Source organism: Esox lucius, chromosome 20 (genome assembly GCF_011004845.1).
Source record: "Esox lucius isolate fEsoLuc1 chromosome 20, fEsoLuc1.pri, whole genome shotgun sequence".
In the NCBI taxonomy this organism is placed as follows: Eukaryota; Metazoa; Chordata; class Actinopteri; order Esociformes; family Esocidae; genus Esox; species Esox lucius.
In genome coordinates, this window is record NC_047588.1 from 38,428,920 (window position 1) to 38,448,718 (window position 19,799).

The 19,799-nt window shown below is 45.4% G+C and overlaps 1 protein-coding gene across 2 annotated transcripts; it reads left to right on the top strand.

Moving 5' to 3' along the window:
- Positions 1-258: 258 nt before the first annotated feature.
- On the top strand, positions 259-15,131 carry gtf2e1 (general transcription factor IIE, polypeptide 1, alpha). 2 transcript variants are annotated; one of them, XM_010902901.5, is made up of 5 exons: positions 259-373; positions 880-1,492; positions 11,528-11,729; positions 11,868-12,112; positions 13,690-15,131. In XM_010902901.5, the coding sequence occupies exons 2-5, from the start codon at positions 1,045-1,047 to the stop codon at positions 14,163-14,165; spliced, it is 1,371 nt and encodes a 456-aa protein (XP_010901203.1). In that variant the 5' UTR covers positions 259-373; positions 880-1,044; the 3' UTR covers positions 14,166-15,131. The 2 variants fall into 2 exon arrangements, with proteins under 2 accessions (XP_010901203.1, XP_010901204.1); XM_010902902.4 differs by lacking the exon at positions 259-373 and adding an exon at positions 477-662.
- Positions 15,132-19,799: the final 4,668 nt, after the last annotated feature.

A 19,799-nucleotide genomic window follows, 5' to 3' on the forward strand; every position in this document is an offset into this window, starting at 1 on the left:
TGTGGGGTCTCTAATGAGTAGACTGGACTAAGGTTTTACGATTATTTTATTATTGTTTTTCTTCTACATTGGTTGTATGTTTCACTATTTCTGTGACCATGGAAGATGGTAAAAAAAAAAATATATAATTAAATATGTAAAACAAAATAAATCGTAGATAATATTCTGAGAATTATTTGTAAAATGTTGATTGAAAGTCCTCTTACTGGGTGAGCCTTTATTCTGAAGAAAAAATGAATTTCTTCACCCGGAAGTAGGTTTATAATGTCGCTGACAAGACGCTGGTAAAATAACAAATACTGAAAAAGTACAAGGCAGATCATGAGCCTCACGCTTTCAAGTTGCTACAAAAGAGCACATTTTATTGAGTGAGGTTCGTATTGTCTGTTCTTCACACGTGTTGTAACCTACATATAATACATACATGTAATAAGAATACTAATATTACCTGCTCATTTAGTAGATACATTATCTTCACTGAGATTTCGAGCTAGATAGATCAGACAAGTTTCGCTAGCATAGATGCTAACGTTAGCTTGCCGGTGTGAATGCTATTTATTTCGTTTAAATTCGCGAGTATAGTTAACTAACGGTATAATTTAATGAATCACATGCTGGCTAACCTCGTGGTTACTGCGACCAAGTCAATTAATCTATTTCAAGTATATAGCTATCATTTATAAAATACATACTAGCTAACCTCGTTACCTGCCTCCCGCTGTACACTCACGTTTGCCAAACACGTTTTCCTGTTTTCTTTTTTGAAACGGTTGTATAAACATAAAGTTGGGAAGTGCTGAACCTTCATTTAGTCCTGCTCAGGTAGTGATGTGTTGCCTTCTATGGTATATGATATACATGTTTCCATTTCCATTGCAGATACCACCAAAGAGAAGGACCCCATAGAACTTTGCCTCGTTTCTCCCCTCAAGAACATCTAATTTCTGCCTTGCATTTTCCATCTTTCAACTGTCACCCAAAAAGGCCTTTCAGGCTACCTATTAGCCCTGTATTCTGGAAACACTTTGTTTTTTAGCATAAAACATGTCAGAACCAGAAGTGTTAACAGAGGTCCCAGCGTCTCTGAAGCGTCTGGCCAAGCAGGTTGTCCGGGGCTTCTACGGTGTGGAGCATGCGCTGGCCCTGGATGTCCTCATACGTAACCCCTGTGTCCGTGAGGAGGACATGCTGGAGCTGCTCAAGTTCGACCGCAAGCAGCTGCGCTCGGTGCTCAACACGCTGAAGGGGGACAAGTTCGTCAAGTGCCGCATGCGGGTGGAGACAGCGCCGGATGGAAAGACCACGCGCCACAACTACTACTTCATAAACTACCGGCTGCTGGTCAACGTGGTCAAGTACAAGCTGGATCACATGCGGCGGCGCATCGAGACGGACGAGAGGGACTCGACCAACCGGGCATCATTCCGCTGTCCCTGCTGCTTCAGCACCTTCACTGATCTGGAGGCCAATCAGTTGTTTGACCCCATGACAGGTGAGAGAGGAGGTGGGGCAGAGTGAAAAGGTCTATGTTAACACTTATTTTCATTTCTCTCTCTCACACACACAGACACACACAACACTTATGTGTATGCACGTGTGTGTAGAACAGGGCATGTGTAAGCATTGTGTATTTGGCCTTTCTTTGGAGGAATGGGCAGAGAGGGGAGTTGTAACATAGGCTGCCTTTCAGGCATGTCTGTTGCTGCTTTTTGTTCATGAGATTTTGCACTAGATGGCAGTAGATGCCAAGATAAACAGTGGTACTCCAGCTACACGCTCTCTTGGCACCAACAGGGCAGAAAGGATGGAGCAGGGCCCTGGTCGGCAAGCAGAGTCAGGGAACAAACCCCCAGACATGCAGGCCCAGTCAGGGAACCAGGCCCCAGACATGCAGGCCCAGTCAGGGAACCAGGCCCCAGACATGCAGGCCCAGTCAGGGAACCAGGCCCCAGACATGCAGGCCCAGTCAGGGAACCAGGCCCCAGACATGCAGGCCCAGTCAGGGAACCAGGCCCCAGACATGCAGGCCCAGTCAGGGAACCAGGCCCCAGACATGCAGGCCCAGTCAGGGAACCAGGCCCCAGACATGCAGGCCCAGTCAGGGAACCAGGCCCCAGACATGCAGGCCCAGTCAGGGAACCAGGCCCCAGACATGCAGGCCCAGTCAGGGAACCAGGCCCCAGACATGCAGGCCCAGTCAGGGAACCAGGCCCCAGACCTGTGAATGATTTGTCCTTCATCAGAAGATGTTTAAACTCTCAGCTCTGGGAAAAAATAAAAGATCACTGCACCTTTTTCTTTCCAAAAAAAGTTGAAAAGGAAATTTTTTTGTCAGGAAAAGAAGCGTTAAATTTGCAGTGGTCTCTTAATTTTTTCCGAACCTGTACTTTATAGATGCAGTCTGGGGCTGTTGCAAGGAACAAATTCTTTTTTTTTTTTTGAGCTGGATAATATGCTGTTTATGTGCGTAATCTATAAGTAGAATCACAATCAGATAGCCATGAAATTCCAAGTTTGAAAGCTCATGTTTTGGGGTGGCATGGTGTACATATCTGCACATACATGACATCATACCCAATTCAGGGACCCTTTTTGGCTTAACAGCATCACTTTTACAAATAGTTGTCTAAAAACCTGCAATGCCTCTTTAATTAGCTACAGCACCAGTAAAGGTCTCACAGAGGATTTCGAAGTGTCTTAGTGAGCAGTGCTTCAATGAAGCCTAGTGTGACATCTGACCGTCCAGAATTACGCTTGTTGTGAAAACTCATTATTACTCTGCAATGTTTCCTATAATAAGCTTTCTGATTATTCTCCTAATTTTCTGCTCCAAGGATGAGAAATTGGGAGTTACTTTTGGGGAATATTGTCTGTATTTTCTGAGCTCTTAGTTGAATTGAGTGAACCAGAGTTAGAAATGAATTTGTTCAGAAATTATATAAATGCCTCGCTGCCACTTAGGGCTAGATAATCACAATTATCTTCCAGGTGAAGCAGGAACTAAACTAAATGCTAATCACTCCCCCAGTTTGTTCAGAGCATAACCAGGGCCCCAGAACCACTTTATAAACAATACAGTTACCAGTTAGTGCATTAGCCAATCAGACCACCTGGTGATAGAATTAGGCCTATGGATTCTTAAATTCAGCACCAATAAGCTCTAATTGGTAATGGTGTTGTATATAAAGTGGTTCTGGGGCCCTGGCTATGCTCTGAACAAGCTGTGGGAGTGATTAGCCTTTAGTGTAGTTCCTGCTTCACCTGGAAGATAATTGTGATTATCTAGCCCTAAGTGGCAGCGAGGCATTTATATAATTTCTGAACAAATTCATTTCTAACTCTGGTTCATTCAATTCAACTAAGAGCTCATAAAATAGCCAAAGACTTGCGGCCGCCAAGACAAACATTGAGCAGGAGTCCACTGGTGCGGTCATAACAAGCTAATGGCCTAATAGAGACACACGGCTCCCTAAGCGCCGGCTAATGCCACGGTCGTCCTCAGCGCCAGTGCAATGCTGTGCCCGTGCGCTTACACACCGGGGTCCTGGTTAGTGCCGACGGGGGGGGGGGGGGGGGCAGTCTCTGTGACAGAGGGAGGAGGCTGGTGTCTATTCGTTCCTCGTTCCCTCGCCTGGAGGACTGGCACATGTCCAGGCTGCGCTGGTACAGAACGTCACGTCCTGCCCCTGCTGTGCCGGGAGCAGGGCACTATGGCACGCTCTGCTGTCTGTGCCAAATCAATTGCATTTGTGTTCACAGCACATCCGGCATACGACAGGCCTTGTGGTTGACTGTGTGCCTACCAAAAAAAAGATGCCGTTGAAGGACAACGAGAAGGCAATATAGTAATTGTATTCAAATGAGAAGAATAGATGTCAGTGGATGGAAACATTAAAAAAGATGAGAGCAAAGCCATGAGCATGGGCATTTGTGTGGACATGTGTGAATGTGGGTGTACAGTTTGTCATTTGCCATTTGATTCGCTGTTTACTAGTGTTGTGACTTGGCTGTCGAAGCCCTACAGTGTCCGGTTTGCTCCAAGCATCTAGATTGGTCTTGTAGCTTAGGGGTAGAAGTCGTACAATGTGTCCAGTTTGCTCCAGGCATCTAGATTGGTCTTGTAGCTTGGGGGTAGAAGCCGTACAGTGTTAGGTTGGCTCCAGGAAGCTAGACTGGTCTTGTGACCCGGGGGTAGAAGCCGTACAGTGTTAGGTTGGCTCCAGGAAGCTAGACTGGTCTTGTGACCCGGGGGTAGAGTCCGTACACTGTACGGTTAGCTGGCACTGCCAGGCGTGTGTCTGCGCTGGTCTGCCCCACATTGCTAATGTGTGTCCGGAAATATATGGAAGTTTAGTTGCACCGTTGCATAACAGTATTAGCCACGCATTCATCATCACCAGGGTGAAGTCTTGACTGTCTCTCTGTCAAGGTGACGCGCCGTGCTGTGAGCACTCTGTCTTCCGCCAAACAGGAAGACGTCAGTGAACCAGAGCTGTTGCTAGGATACGCGGTGTGGAAGACAGTCCGCTAAGGGGTAGTGCTCCAGTCATCCTGCATACAAATACAGTGAACCAGAAATGGTGGCTTGAAGCTGAGCTGTTTTTAGAAGAAACTGTTAGTTTTGATTTCTGCAGGGGAAGGGCATGTCTTAAAATGTCTGCAGAGTTGGGTGCAAAGTTGCTTTTAGTGGTTCTCACTGTTGCCTCAACCAGCATTGATTACATCTGTGTAGTTGCTCTCAGCAGGTTTGTAGTGTCATCTCCACTGAGTAAGGATAAAAGCCACAGACCGAGAGCTAGGACAGCGTCAACATTTTCTTTTCTTACAGTTGAATGGTTGTCGTGAAAATAAGTTATTGTCTTTGGCAGATAAACTGATCTTTTGTTTGACTCATTTGGGCACATTCTGGAGTTTTATTGGCTAGGAACATCAAATGTTTGTCTTCAAAGTCATGAAAACATGAATTTTCTGTTTTCTTAATACCATGCCAGTCTTCAATGTATGTATTGTGACGAAGCACAAGTGTAATTATACCGTAGTTTTTGCTAGAACTACACACTGGAACTGAACAGCTGGTCTACAAAATACATTTTTGTTTTGCTGAATGTAAAATATGCTTACTTGTCTTGCTCAGATAAAGAACAACAGATTTTGACCTTGGCCACACAAAATTCAAACTGGCAACTTCTCGATTACACATCAGATGCCCTAATCATGGAAACCCTGACACCCTGTTTAGATGAGACCTTTCCAACTTTTTCATGGGCATCAAATTGCCATTTTTAACTTGTTTGATAGAATAACCTTGATACCCATTTAAAAACTTTCTGGAGTGGCTTAATTAGTGGTTGAGGCCTTCATAAATTACTGGCTTAATGGAAGGTCTTTGGCGGATAAGACATGCTTTGACTATCAACGTCACAATCTAAAATACATTTTAGCCGGTGTGCCAAACATGTCGTGCCCACTCTCTTAAAGGCCCCTGAAAAGGACAAGGAAGCGTATCGATTCAGACCGCAGGCTTATGTAAGACTAAAGTTTGGAAAATCTCCGGAGAATTTTTTTTGCTCACACCCTTTTTTTGCTGTTTCCCTACTCTATTGAGATGCCGTCTCTCTCAGGCACTTCTTTTCCTGCCGTCCATATCAGGTGGTGCTGCCGTGGCACTGGCAGTACTCCGGCACTAGGCCTGCCTGCAGGGGGGTTGGGGGCAGGGTTCAACATTGCCCAATATGATTGGTGCGTTTCTGAAGGGTCAGCAGCACTCAGCGCCTCATCGTAGGGAGTAACCAATGACACTGCAGATGTTTCCACCACTTCCTGTAACACATCTTTGGATTGCGACTCTCATGGATACCGTGGGAATCGATCAGAATCCTTTCTGCTTTTGAGTCTCTCTAGTTGTTGTTAAAACTGAATGTCATTGGCCAACTATAGTTTGACCAATGGCAGACATTAATATTGATAATGACAGTAGTAAATAGAATAGTATTTCTGTGGCTGTCAAAAGTATTCAGTCCCTTGGACTTTTCCATGTTTTATTATGTTACAACGTGAACTCACCGTGGATTTGATTAGGAGTTTACCGCACTGATCATCACAGAAAAGACAATAATGTCGAAGTGAAAAATTAGACCTACCAACTGTTGTATATTAATTACAAATACAAAACAGAAAATAATTGATTTCATATGTATTCACCCTGTTCAGTCAATATTTGGTAGAGGCCCCGTAGCCTTTACAGATTATATCTATATTTTTTTATATAAGTCTCTGCCAGCTTTGGACATGCGAATGCAGCAATTTTTGCCCTTTCTTCTTTGCAAAATAGTTGTGAACAACTTTTGTCAACCTTTTTCTTCACATATTCACATTTGGATTCAGGTCTGGGCTTTCACACACAAAAAAACTGTCTATCTCCCTCGGTCTGGGGCTCCCATGCAAGATCTCGCCTCGTGAAGTTGCAATGATCATGAGAACGGTGAGGAATTACCCCAGAACTACACAAAAGGATCTTGTCAATGATCTTAAGGCAGCTGGTACCATAGTCACCAAGAAAACAATTGGTAACACACTATGCTGTGAAGGACTGAAATCCTGCAGCACCCACAATGTCCCCCTGCTCAAGAAAGCACATGTACAGGCCCATCTGAAGTTTGCCAATGAACATCTGAATGATTCAGAGGAGAACTGGGTGAAAGTGTTGTGGTCAGATGAGACCAAAATCGAGCTCTTTAGTATCAACTCAACTTGCCGTGTTTGGAGGAGGAGGAATGCTGCCTATGACCCCAAGAACACCATCCCCACCGTCAAACGTGGAGGTGGAAACATTATGCTTTCTGGGTGTTTTTCTGCAAAGGATACAGGACAACTTCACCGCATCAAAGGGACGATGGTTGGGGCCATGTACCGTCTTGAGTGAGAACCTCTTTCCCTCAGCCAGGGCATTGAAAATGGGTCGTGGATGGGTATTCCAGAATGACAAAGACCCAAAACACACAGCCAAGGCAACAAAGGAGTGGCTCAAGAAGAAGCACATTAAGGTCGTGGAGTGGCCTAGCCAGTCTCCAGACCTTAATCGCATAGAAAATCTGTGGAGGGAGCTGAAGGTTCGAGTTGCCAAACGTCAGCCTCAAAACCTTAATGACTTGGAGAAGATCTGCAAAGAGGAGTGGGACAAAATCCCTCCTGAGATGTGTGCAAACCTGGTGGCCAACTAAAAGAAACGTCTGACCCCTGTGATTGCCTACAAGGGGTTGCAGAGGGGTTGAATACTTATTTCATTCATTAAAACGCTAATTAATTCATAACTTTTTAGATTTTTTTGTTGTTATTCTGTCTCTCACTGTTTAAATAAACCTACCATTAAAATGATGGACTATCATTTCTTTGTGAATGTGCAAACGTACAAAAATCAGCAGGGGATCAGATACTTTTTTTTCTCTCACTGTATGGATTAAATTGAGGTTTTCCCTCATCACCCTAACCAGAATATAACACAATGATCAAGTAAAAACAGTTTGTTAGGTTAATACGTAAATGTATTAAGAAAATAAACAATTATCTGGCATTTACATAAGTATGCCTGCCCTTTGCTTTGACACTCGAAATGGTGCTCAGGTGCATTATGTATCTATTTATCATCCTTGAGATGTTTCTTCATTTTGTTTGGTGTTCACCTGTGGTAAATTCAATTGATTGGACACGATTTGAAAATAGATGCCTGTATATATCAGGTGGCATAGTTGACAGTGCGTGCCAGAGCAACAGCTAAGCCGTGACATTGCTGCAACATTACCATAGTTGACACTGTGTGTCAGAGCAACAGCCAACCCATGACATTGCCATAGTTGACATATGTAAATCCTTCATGAAAACCTGGTCCAGAGCGGTCAAGACCTCAGACTGGGGTGAAGGTTCACCTTCTAGCAGGCCCCAAACGCGACCCTAAGCATGCAGCCAGGACAACGCATGAGTGGCTTTGGGACACACATTTGAATGATCTCGAGTGGCCCAGCCTGAGCCTGCACTTGAACCCAATGGAACATCTCTGGAGAAACTTGGACATGGCTGTGCAGCGACATTCCCCATCCAGCCTGATGGCGCTAAAGAGAGGATCTGTGGAGGCCTAGAGGCTGTCATCGGTGCCAAAGGGGCCTCGACAAAGCACTGAGTAAAGGGATCTTAAAACTTATTTAAATGTGATGTTTCTTTTTTCATACATTGGCAATGATTTCTCAAAAACCTGTTTTTGCTTGGTCATCGTGGGGTAATGTGTGCAGATTAATGGGGGACAAAATGCGTATGAGGCTGTTACTTGCCAAAATGTGGACAACGTGAATGAGTCTGAATACTTAATGAATGCACTGTGTATTTTAAGTGGGTCAAATTGGGAATCAGCCCTCTTTTACTAATGAGCCCTGCTCAATACAGAATATAAAGTTCTTGAAATAGGAAATGCAGTGAATAAAAGCGTAAGAAAAAAGTAATGTTTATACTGAGCCTGTCAAACGTTTGGACACACCAAGCATCCACAGGTCAGTACTGGTCGGAAATTAAATCTACCTTCATCCTTGTATATGAACCTTTATAATCTGTTTTCTGGAATTCACTTCCTTCGAGTCCGTTGATTAACCTGGAAGTCAAGCCCGGGTCCAAACCCATTACATTAGAGGCCTCCTCGTGGGGTGGACTCAGCTAAATGTCATGGATGCAGGTAAACGGCATAGTGGGAGCGTTTCTGCAACGACAAGGAAAGCAAAAGTACATTGTTCAACTTCTCAGCTTGTGTGTGTGTGTGTGTGTGTGTGTGTTTGTGTGTGACAGTAACAGCAATGTCTTATACATCTGCTCTACTACTTGTGACAGCATTTCAGTGAGTTTACCTTTAAATTGAGTGAACATCAAACGCAGACGGGCAGTCTTCTCCAACTCCCTGTTTGTGCCTATAACGCAATCAGTCGCTTGCTTCCCAGTTTAATCCATCTGCTGTCCCAGTACCGACATGTAGCTTGGCCTTCTTCACAAAAGATGCTCAGGGGTTTTGCCCCCCCCCACCTCATAACTGTCAATGGTGGGGGCTAACTTCATATTCATACTTGATAAGCATTAAGGCGAATGGAAAGGGAGTGTGGGCACAAACAAAGAAATCTACCAAAGTCTGCGATGAGCTGTAATTAGGATTTCGGATAGTTCCAGATCTCCTCTTTTCTCGTGACAAAGGCCTCCTCGGGGCTCATTGTCTCAGTCACCCAGTCTAATTGTCTTGAGGCTCTCTGTTGCCTTCTCTAGTCTAAGCATGTCAGCCAGCCAACACTCTACTTTTCGCCTGTGATTATGTGTAAATTGCGAAGCGCTATCTTGATGAGAATCAAAGACAAAATGATTTTCTTTTATTCTCTTTGTCTGAGAGGGGATAACGGTGGTGGTGGTGGTGGTGGACACCACTGGCACTTAATTTTTTCCTTTGTAGGTCTTTTCTGGTAAAACACAGTGTTATACTGTATGTAGAACCTGTATGTGGGAGAACTCATGTAGCAACACACTCTCTTTCCTCGTTTCTGGTCTCTCCTGTTTAAGACCATCTCCAATGGTGTCTGACCGAAGCCCCATCTGAGCTAGACTACATAGTGAAAGGAGGCTGACTAGCCCTGGACTCCTGCCAGACTATGTTGTTGTCATTCTGTAGGATACATTGAAGCAGACTGACTACTAACAGACTACCACAGACTACTACCAGACTGTTGTTGTCAGACTGTAGGATACATGGAAGCAGACTGACTACTAACAGCCTACCATAGAATACTACCAGACTGTTGTTGTCAGACTGTAGGATTTAATCGAGGGAGACTGACTACCACAGACTATTTCAAGACTACAGTGCAACAGGCAGTGCTGTTGTAACATTGTTATAAATCTCATTAATCGCCTGTCTGTCTTCCTGTCTATTGGTGTGCCTGCATGTCTGCGTGCTTGATGAAGTCTAGGTTTCTCTGCTCCTCTGCTGACTTCGTCTGTGTTATCAGACTTCTCCTGATAGCGCTGTTTGGCAGTTGTTACTAAGGAGTTATTTTATGCTTTTCATTTAGATTTTCTTTTTGCAGAGAGTTTGGTCTGTTTGTCTGCCAGAGTTTTGTCATGTCACCTCTCCTCCTTCCATCCTGCGGCAGTAATGATAATGTGACACCTCCCTTCTTGTCAGTCACTATTCCTCTGTGTGGAGGTGTCAGTGTTGACGAAGCTCACCTTCTCGTTAGCCGGCGGCCATTTTGTTTCTGTTGGTACTATCTGGTTCATTGGAGGCTGTGGTGCTGTGTCACTTATGCCGGAAGCCCAGAGGACTTCCGAAACGGAGGGACAAAACCAGACTGTGTTTTTGCCGCGACAAGTGATGTGTTTTGGAATGTGTCAGAGAGAAAGAGAGAAATGTGTGTTTATGTGAAAGGTCTGACGCGAGATCGCACCTTTCTTGGCCTCTTGCTGGTCGATACCATTCGCTGTCATGTTGAGGGTGTTCCCACCCGTAGACATCTGCTCCCCTGTCTCTGTTTGGCACATTTCCTTTTTTCCTTCTTTTTCTTCTCGTCTGTCAATGTACAAACTGGAAAGTCCTCCAGAAACACAAAGTTCTTCCAAAGTTCTGTTGGTTGTGACTCATGCCCCCGCTGCATCAGTCTGCAGGGATACTATTTTCACTTCAGACTATGTAGTCATCATGTTGTTGAACAGTAAACTGAATGCGATAGAAATGAAGGTACTCCATAATAAAACCTGGTCGATACGGTAGGGTGCCAGGAAGGATGCCATTAATCAACAAAGCCCACGTTGAGGCTGATTTTAGGAAGCCAAAGAAAACACTGTAGCCATGTGGTGACAACTTGTTCAGCATAAATGGGTCCCCGGAACAACTGTCACGTTTTGCCGATATGTGCTCCGTGCCCTGGAATTTCTTTGCTATCGTCGTCTTCTGCCCACAGCTCCCACCAAAGAGGAACAGCTTGTTTAAACACATTTGTTTCCACTTAAACTTTTGACTGCTCAGCCGTATAAACGTTTTCATCAGTTCTCAACCCCCTCCTGTCACATGTGCCTTTGAGCTAATAGTTCTTAAAAAAAATAAAACATTTAATTAATAACAATGCACGTTGTCAGGCCGCTAGGAAGTGATAGTGGTGATTATCGGGTGATGTTATATGTCTCTAAACTGATAGCAACCGACCCTCTTACAGTCTGAAGTCTCCTGCCTTCTTCTCCATCTGCCTGGACGCTGGCGCCCCGTGGCTGGGTGTAGATGGGTTTTCTATGGCGGGGGGGCTGTGAAACTACCTCGCCAGCAGAGCTGAGGGACACACACACAGTCACAGTCTTATCTGTTCTCTGGAGCTGCACTTACATGCATATTCATCAGCCATGTAAATGCAAGCGTTTTAACAGTGCCAAGCCTTTTTACAGCACCAAGCCCTGCGCCATATCTAGATGCCTGAAACTCATACCCATCTCTTGCTCTTCCTCTCTCTCCCCCCCCCAGGGACGTTTCGCTGCACCTTCTGTCAGACTGAGGTGGAGGAGGATGAGTCTGCGGTGCCTAAGAAGGACGCCCGGACCCTGGTGGCCCGTTTCAACGAGCAGATCGAGCCCATATATGTGCTGCTCAGGGAGACCGAGGATGTTCACCTGTCCAACGACCTGCTGGAGCCCGAACCCGGCGAGATCCCTGCCCTGAAACAGAGGTTTGTCACAGCCATGCCGCTTCTTAGCTGCTGTCGGACAGTCTGTGTTCGGGGTTCACGAGGAAACGTCTGGGCTCTGCTGGTCCCAGACTCTTGTGTGTCTGTCCTGTCACACTGACCTCCTGACCTCTCCGGCAGTCGGGACCGCGCGGCCGCAGCAGCGGGGACGGCAGCTGGCGGCCACCACCGTGAGGCCTGGTCCACCAAGGGTTCGACGTATGCAGACATGTACACCCAGAACGTGGAGATCAGCATGGGGGAGCAGGAGGAGCACCAGAGGAGGCTGGCCAGTGAGGGCAAAGCTCCCAGGGAGAGGCCCGTCTGGCTGACGGAGAGCACCGTGCACGGAGGGACGTACAGTGATCCAGACCCACTTAAGAATGGTGAGCTCCCTTATCCACACTGCTGTAACGTTACGGGTATACTGTCATACTGCTGTAACGTTACGGGTATACTGTCACACTGCTGTAACGTTACTGGTATACTGTCATACTGCTGTAACGTTACGGGTATACTGTCACACTGCTGTAACGTTACTGGTATACTGTCATACTGCTGTAACGTTACGGGTATACTGTCACACTGCTGTAACGCTATGGGTATACTGTCACACTGCTGTAATGTTACGGGTATACTGTCACTGCTGTAACGTTACGGGTATACTGTCACACTGCTGTAATGTTACGGGTATACTGTCACTGCTGTAACGTTACTGGTATACTGTCACACTGCTGTAACGTTACTGGTATACTGTCACACTGCTGTAACGTTACGGGTATACTGTCACACTGCTGTGACGTTACGGGTATACTGTCACACTGCTGTGACGTTACGGGTATACTGTCACACTGCTGTGACGTTACGGGTATACTGTCACACTGCTGTGACGTTACGGGTATACTGTCACACTGCTGTGACGTTACGGGTATACTGTCACACTGCTGTGACGTTACGGGTATACTGTCACACTGCTGTGACGTTACGGGTATACTGTCACACTGCTGTGACGTTACGGGTATACTGTCACACTGCTGTGACGTTACTGGTATACTGTCACACTGCTGTAACGTTACGGGTATACTGTCACACTGCTGTAACGTTACGGGTATACTGTTACACTGCTGTAACGTTACGTGTACGCTGCTGGCTGCATTGCTCTACGGCGCAGCCATTATGGTCACATTTGCCTGAATATTTCACCATATGACCTGTAACTTTTCACTTGACAGCATCAATGTGTCTGGACACATTTCTGTTGCACTGAAGACCGATTCCTTGTGCTCCATGTCAACACGCAGAGTTAGCTTAGTGCTTCCCCTGTTAGCCAGTGCCAGAGTGGGGATTTACAGATCTACCAGGCTCCTCTAATCATTTCTACCATGGTTTCCTCAAGTGAAGCCTAGTGCTTGGCAATATCAGGTGTTTCATTATCCTGCCTAACCCTGATGTCTGACTGGGGTGTAATCCAGAAGTCTCATGTTGCCGAGTAACTGAAGCCCCTTATTCTCAGATGGACTCATGGAAAGCCTTTTTATTGGGTCGTGGAACTACCTCTGGCTTTCCTCTACTGGCTCCAGAGGCTGTAGATTTCCAGATAAAGGACACTTAATGACACTTAACGTGTTCACATTTTGGTCTACTGGAGTAACAATCAGCCAATATCTATGAAATTAAAAACCACTAATCATAATTAAGTGAAGTCCTAAGAGAAGATCATGAAGGTTGAAGTAAGTTTCACATTGTGAAATATATATTTAATTTTTTTTTACTTTGTATGTAAATTGGTTAGAGACAGGGCTGAGAAGTAGGAGAATGTGTTCTAAATGGCCTGTGGATTGGATTTGAGCCCATGCTGGCTAAGTTTTGCATGTGTCCTGGAGGAACAGGCTTAAATTGCTTGGCTGTGCCAGGACACAGTCGATGAGGCGCTGCTGGTTGACACTTGATCTCCTCTTCTCAGCCGGAGAAGACGCGGCAGGATCTCAGACGGGTGCAGCCGGACTTGGCGGTGGCCAATTGGACGAGAACGAGGAAGTGATGCGGGCCCTGCTCATCCATGAGAAGCGAAGTGGCGCTGGGCCGGCAGGAAGCGGGGCCGGAGCGGCAGCCAGGGCTCTCACTTCCTCGTCAGCAGCCAACGCCAGCGACTCGGAGAGTGACACCAGCGAATCAGACGAGGACTCACCGGGGGCTCCACCGCCTGTGGCTCACGCCACGGTCCAGCGGCGGCCGACGGGCATGGAGATGGAGGATGACGATGACGACGAAGAGTTTGAGGAGGTGGGGGACGATGAGCCCATGGTGACGGTAGGAGGGAGGTCCTTCTCCTACCGGGAGGTCAGCCAGAGACCTGAGCTGGTGGACCAGATGAGCTCTCAGGAGAAAGAGGCTTACATCGAGATGGGGCAGAACCTCTTCCAAGACATGTACTTCTGACTGAACACACGCTGTCCTTACTGGGGTCTGACCCCCCCCCCCCCCCCCCCTTTGGTTGAAACAAACATCATTATGTATCCAGAGTTGCATGTGTTTTTTCAAGCAATTGCCATATTTTCAAGCTATAGCAAAAAAAAAAAAAAAAATCTGCATGTCCTGACAGGACCAACAGTGTTGGTGTGGTTTTTGTTTGGAAGAATGAAATCTTGCCTTACTGGATGGGCACAGCCTCTCCCTGAACCCTCCTCATTGTCATCCAACCATCCCTTCTCTTTTCCTTACATCCATCACTCTTTCCCTTTCTCCTCAGCGCTCCGCACTGTACATTATTTATTTCTCCTCTTTCCATCTACACACAGCTCACACACAGACAATCTCCCCCCTTTTTTTGTCCTATGAGGGGATTTTTTTTCCCTCCCTTGGCTCCTTCCACAGAGAAAGGGACGACTCTGGAAGCGAATAATACCGGCTTTGATGTTACCGCGGTAACCCCCGGGACAGGGTGACCGGGCCCTTTATCTGTGGTGTGGGGGTGACATTTGCCGAGCGTGTGTGGCTTGTTTCTTCTTCTCCGGGATGCGACAGTACACGGCAGTGTGTCTGTAGCGGTCTATGTGGGAGTCACGGTGCATGGGGAACTCCTTTTGTCAGTGTTGTTTTTATTTAAACATTGGGAGAAAGAAGACTGATTTAAGATATTGAAATGTCTTTAACTTTGTTTTATATAACCTTTTGAAATATAAACGAATAAATGTGCCAAGAGTGTCTTGATTCTCACGTCGAGGCTGAACGTGAACATTGACTGCACAGGCTGGTATTTCTTTTTCCTTTTTTCTCTACTTTGGTTCTGAACAGTACTTTTTTTGTCTGTAGTTAAACCTGTCAGTGGAGGGCCCTTTGTCCCCCACTTAGAGCTCAATGATTTGTAATGCTTCTGCAATAAAACCGATGGTATTTTTTTGATGATTCCAGTCAAGAATTTGTTTCTCAGTATTGGTCCACTGGTCTTTGTTGGATCCATGTCACTGTTCTTCCCATTTGCTTTACATACTGTATGGCGATACGCCGTACGTCCAGTACCTTAAAACAGTCATGGTTATTCAAAGTTAATGTTTATATACAGGGCCTTGCTAAAATAATTCAAATCCTTTACCAATTCCGTAATTTTACTGAATTACAAATGGTACATTTTACGTTTGTTGTGATTGGTATTTCAATTCTATTTTGTTATATGTTAAATGTCTTGTTTTATAAAACCCCCTGTTTCCACAGATGAAAGAAATGACCCTAAAAGGCAACACCTCTCTTTGCCGACCAAAGAGCATTTTACAGAAGTTAGAGATGAAGTTTTAACTATGCATATCAGGAAAATGGTACAAAATAATAGCGTTAGAATAATCCCAGCGAACAGTTAGATCACACATCCGTGAGTGGATGGTACCGAACCTGCCAGGCACTGCCAAGAGAAGGCTGGCCCTCAATATCCAGCGCTCATAGAATGATGTTTGTGGAAGAAGCCATAGAGGCCAACAATCACCTCGACGGAGACAGAGTTCAGTGGGTTTGTACGAATGCACTTTAAGTACCTCTGGTTAAAGGCTTCTGCTAAATAACCAAAAATGGAAACATTTTCATGGAGGGCAAATTAAGGTTATTACTTAAAACAAATGTTGACAAAAAAATTCACACATGGAATGGCATATCCTGAGCACTGTGGAAAATGTGCGTTTCGTTTTCTGTAGGCCTTTTATTTATGTTTTTGACACACTGATATCTTAATTTCAGCTGTTGACATCTGTTGAAAGTACACAAGTTTGGGGGCACAGTGGTAAAGTCACTGCAACGCGTTTAGCTTTGTCTTTATGAGGCACCAGCGTTAAAATCATGCTTGCAGACAATTGGCCAGCACCATCTGGGTTTGGGGGTTAGAAATCAAATGGGGCTGCCGTGCCTTATCGCATTCTAGTCATTCCTTGTGATGGCTTGGTCGATTCCAGTCTAGATTTCCTGGTTGATGGAGCAGTGAGATCAGAACCAAAAAAGCTTTGGATTTGCTTCAGAAATGCATATCTTGACATCGATTGTCCCGAGTCACGTGGGTGTTGCTGCAATAAAGCAGGAACTCAATTACAAATTGTATGTCACTAAATTGGGGTGAGTAGTAAAAAAAATACATTTGATTCTGATGTGTCCAAAATATTGATGAATTCTCCAGTCTCTTCTCAGACTAACTCAGACTAGCTAATTTCTCAAACATATATTCTCTATGGGTTGGGATACTGTCTAGGCTAGTACAATACCGTAATCTGTAGTGTAGACATCAATGAAAGACCAAGTATTAGCCGTTGGCCGTACACTAGCGGTGAACCCAATGCTCAAGTTGTTCAAACCTTGTGACCCCCGTGCTCAAATAGGGGCATAAGCTACCACTGTGATAAGGCTAATCAGCAGTGAGTTTTTAGAATTCAAGATATAAATAAAACGTACACCTTTATTTACAGCAATTACCTGGGGTGAATTTTTCAGGGAAAAGGGAGCAATTTGTTAAGCTTTACTCAGTGAAAGAACAATTTAGCATTCAAATTGGCACTAGGAGAATTAGTCCTTTCAGACAGTGGTTGAATGCCCTGAACCTTATATATACAGTCTATGCCCTGAACACAAGACCACCTTGCCACCCTGAAAATTCAGAGACCGCTAGAAGTGCAAGGACTGAACTTCCATGATACATAAATGATGTTTAAAACCATGTTTCTGGAGCTGTGGAGAATGTTTCCAAACTTTGGACTGCAACAAACTGTTGGCTTATGCTTGGGGAGAACAGTTAAACCAAGCACATGAAGTATTTATGTTGTATTATTTTGTGAAGAGCATAGAGAACTTATACAAAATAAGTTTGATGTAGAAACCCCAGATAACCCCTTTATAGTAAATTTTTTCAGCCGCTGAGGTCACCTAGGGATGTTGCTTCTATGGTGTCCGGCGCTAACAGCTGTGAGCAATAGACTAGTGGATCGCAGGATGAAACTGAATGCACGGTCAGTCTGGTTCGGCACTCTTTCTGCTGCATCATTTGTAGAGGATGTGTTTTCTGTCGCCTTGTCTTCCCGTTCATCCTCTGAGAGGTTGATGCTGCCTCGTCAACAGTGAAAAGTTTCAATTCGGCTTTGAAACTTGAGCTTGCTTATGGGGCTGTCGAGAACTTTGCCAACAGGCTGTTACAAAGGCTGCCAATTCATATTAATTCAGATGTCCGCCGTGAAGTTTAAATAAGGTAAAATGCTATACCACAGGACTCGGTTAAAACACATGCACACAGACGCACTCAGACGGCACTGCTTCCCAATGCATCTACAGCATGGGCCAATTAAATAGTGAAGAAAAACAAGCTAAGCCCCTCAGTGGCTGTCCATGTGTGACTCCATCCACATAGCAAGCGTAGGTTTAACCTGTGCTGTCAGATCTGTGGTCGTAGAGCAGGCCAGGAGGAGAAGCTATTTAAAGACATTCTGTTAGTCAGGCAACTAATTGCCCATGCTGATGCCTGAAATGTTTTGGATATTCTGGACCAATTAGCTATGGGTCTGTACTCAGAGTGTGTGTGTAGAAGTGCTCATCAAAGATTGATCTTTTTTAAGAGTGGATTATGACCGTTGTTCAGCACTTCTACTACGAGAATGTCCATGTTCCCCAGATCTCTACTCAGTCAAATATATTTTCAGTCAGTCAAATACATTTCCAGTCAGTCAAATACATTTCCAGTCAATCGAATACTGTTTCAGTCAGTCAAATACATTTACAGTCAATCAAATACAGTTTCAGTCAGTCAAATACATTTCCAGTCAGTCAAATACATTTCCAGTCAGTCAAATACAGTTTCAGTCAGTTAAATACATTTACAGTCAATCAAATACAGTTTCAGTCAGTCAAACACATTTCCAGTCAAATACATTTCCACCTAGTAAAGTATGTTTATAGTCGGTCAAATACATTTATAATCAGTCAAATACATCCACCTAGTCAAATACATTTCCAACTCAGCATGATCACAGTCTTTAAATAATTAGTTCACCTGGCCTCCATTCACCCCTTGATTCCTTGTGGACTCCGCTAAATGACACTGAGCAGAGTTGCTAAATGACACTGAGCAGAGTGGCGGATGTTGAGATGAGCAAAATGCAAGATTATGCTACACAGACACACAGCAGCTGACAATGTGCCCAGGTTCATCTTAGTTGTTGAGCGATAGATGACACCTTGCTGTCGGAACTAGTACATCTACGAACCTACCTTTAAAAGCAAAGAGTTCCATAAATACCATAGTGATGTTGATTTTCATATAGTACCGAGACCTCTGGAGATGTGAGAGGATGTCCACCTGCAGGGCCCACCCTCAAAGGTCAGAATGAAACACGACCTCAAGCTCATTAAACTCACCTGGCCTCATATCACCGCTTCATTAAAAGCCCTGGCCTCACACTGAGACCCCTGATCTGGCACAGAGGGTGGTGGCATGGGAGGGCGGAACAGCCCTGGCTGGTTCCTCTGCCTTGCCCTGGTGTGTTGTGGGAGCTGGGCGTGCCCGTCGGTGCAGTTGAGAGGGAATTATAGAACAAGCCGGGGATTAGGTTTGGCTTCTGGCCCCCCTGGTTGGGTTGCGGCGGAAGCTCATGGGGTTGTGTGGAGTGCTGCCGGTCTGAGGGGTGAGGAGGAGAGGGTGGCTGGGTGGGGTAGAGTGTCTCTGGTGGGGTTTGTAATGGTGACTGATGATCAAGAGATTACATACTGATTGATCTTCAGTCATGTCTGCATGTCTCTGTCTGCATGTCTCTGTCTGTCTCTCTGTCTGCATGTCTCTGTCTCTCTGGCTGCATGTCTCTGTCTCTCTGGCTGCATGTCTCTGTCTGTCTCTCTGTCTGCATGTCTCTGTCTGCATGTCTCTGTCTCTCTGGCTGCATGTCTCTATCTCTCTGGCTGCATGTCTCTGTCTGCATGTCTCTGTCTGTCTCTCTGGCTGCATGTCTCTCTCTCTCTGTCTGCATGTCTCTGTCTCTCTGGCTGCATGTCTCTGTCTCTCTGGCTGCATGTCTCTGTCTCTCTGCATGTCTCTGTCTGTCTCTCTGTCTGCATGTCTCTGGCTGCATGTCTCTGTCTCTCTGTCTGCATGTCTCTGTCTGTCTCTCTGGCTGCATGTCTCTGTCTCTCTGTCTGCATGTCTCTGTCTCTCTGTCTGTATGTCTCTGTTTGTCTCTCTGTCTGCATGTCTCTGTCTCTCTGTCTGTATGTCTCTGTTTGACTCTCTGTCTGCATGTCTCTGTTTGTCTCTCTGTCTGCATGTCTCTCTCTCTCTGTCTGTATGTCTCTGTCTGTCTCTCTGGCTGCATGTCTCTGTTTGTCTCTCTGTCTGCATGTCTCTCTCTCTCTGTCTGTATGTCTCTGTCTGTCTCTCTGGCTGCATGTCTCTGTTTGTCTCTGTCTGTATGTCTCTGTGTCTCTGTCTGCATGTCTCTGTCTCTCTGTCTCTGCATGTCTGTCTGTGTGTTTTTGTCTATTCATCTCCATTTCTGTCTGTGTTTGTCTTTTTTCAGTCTGTCACTGTCAGACTGTATGTCTCTGTCTCTCTGCCTGTCTGTC

Bases quoted from the DNA above. Each gene is read 5' to 3' on its own strand.
- gtf2e1 (XM_010902901.5), top strand. From the start codon at position 1,045: ATGTCAGAACCAGAAGTGTTAACAGAGGTCCCAGCGTCTCTGAAGCGT. The intron at 1,493-11,527 runs GTGAGAGAGGAG...TCCCCCCCCCAG, and splicing joins GTTGTTTGACCCCATGACAG to GGACGTTTCGCTGCACCTTC. The intron at 11,730-11,867 runs GTTTGTCACAGC...CCTCTCCGGCAG, and splicing joins ATCCCTGCCCTGAAACAGAG to TCGGGACCGCGCGGCCGCAG.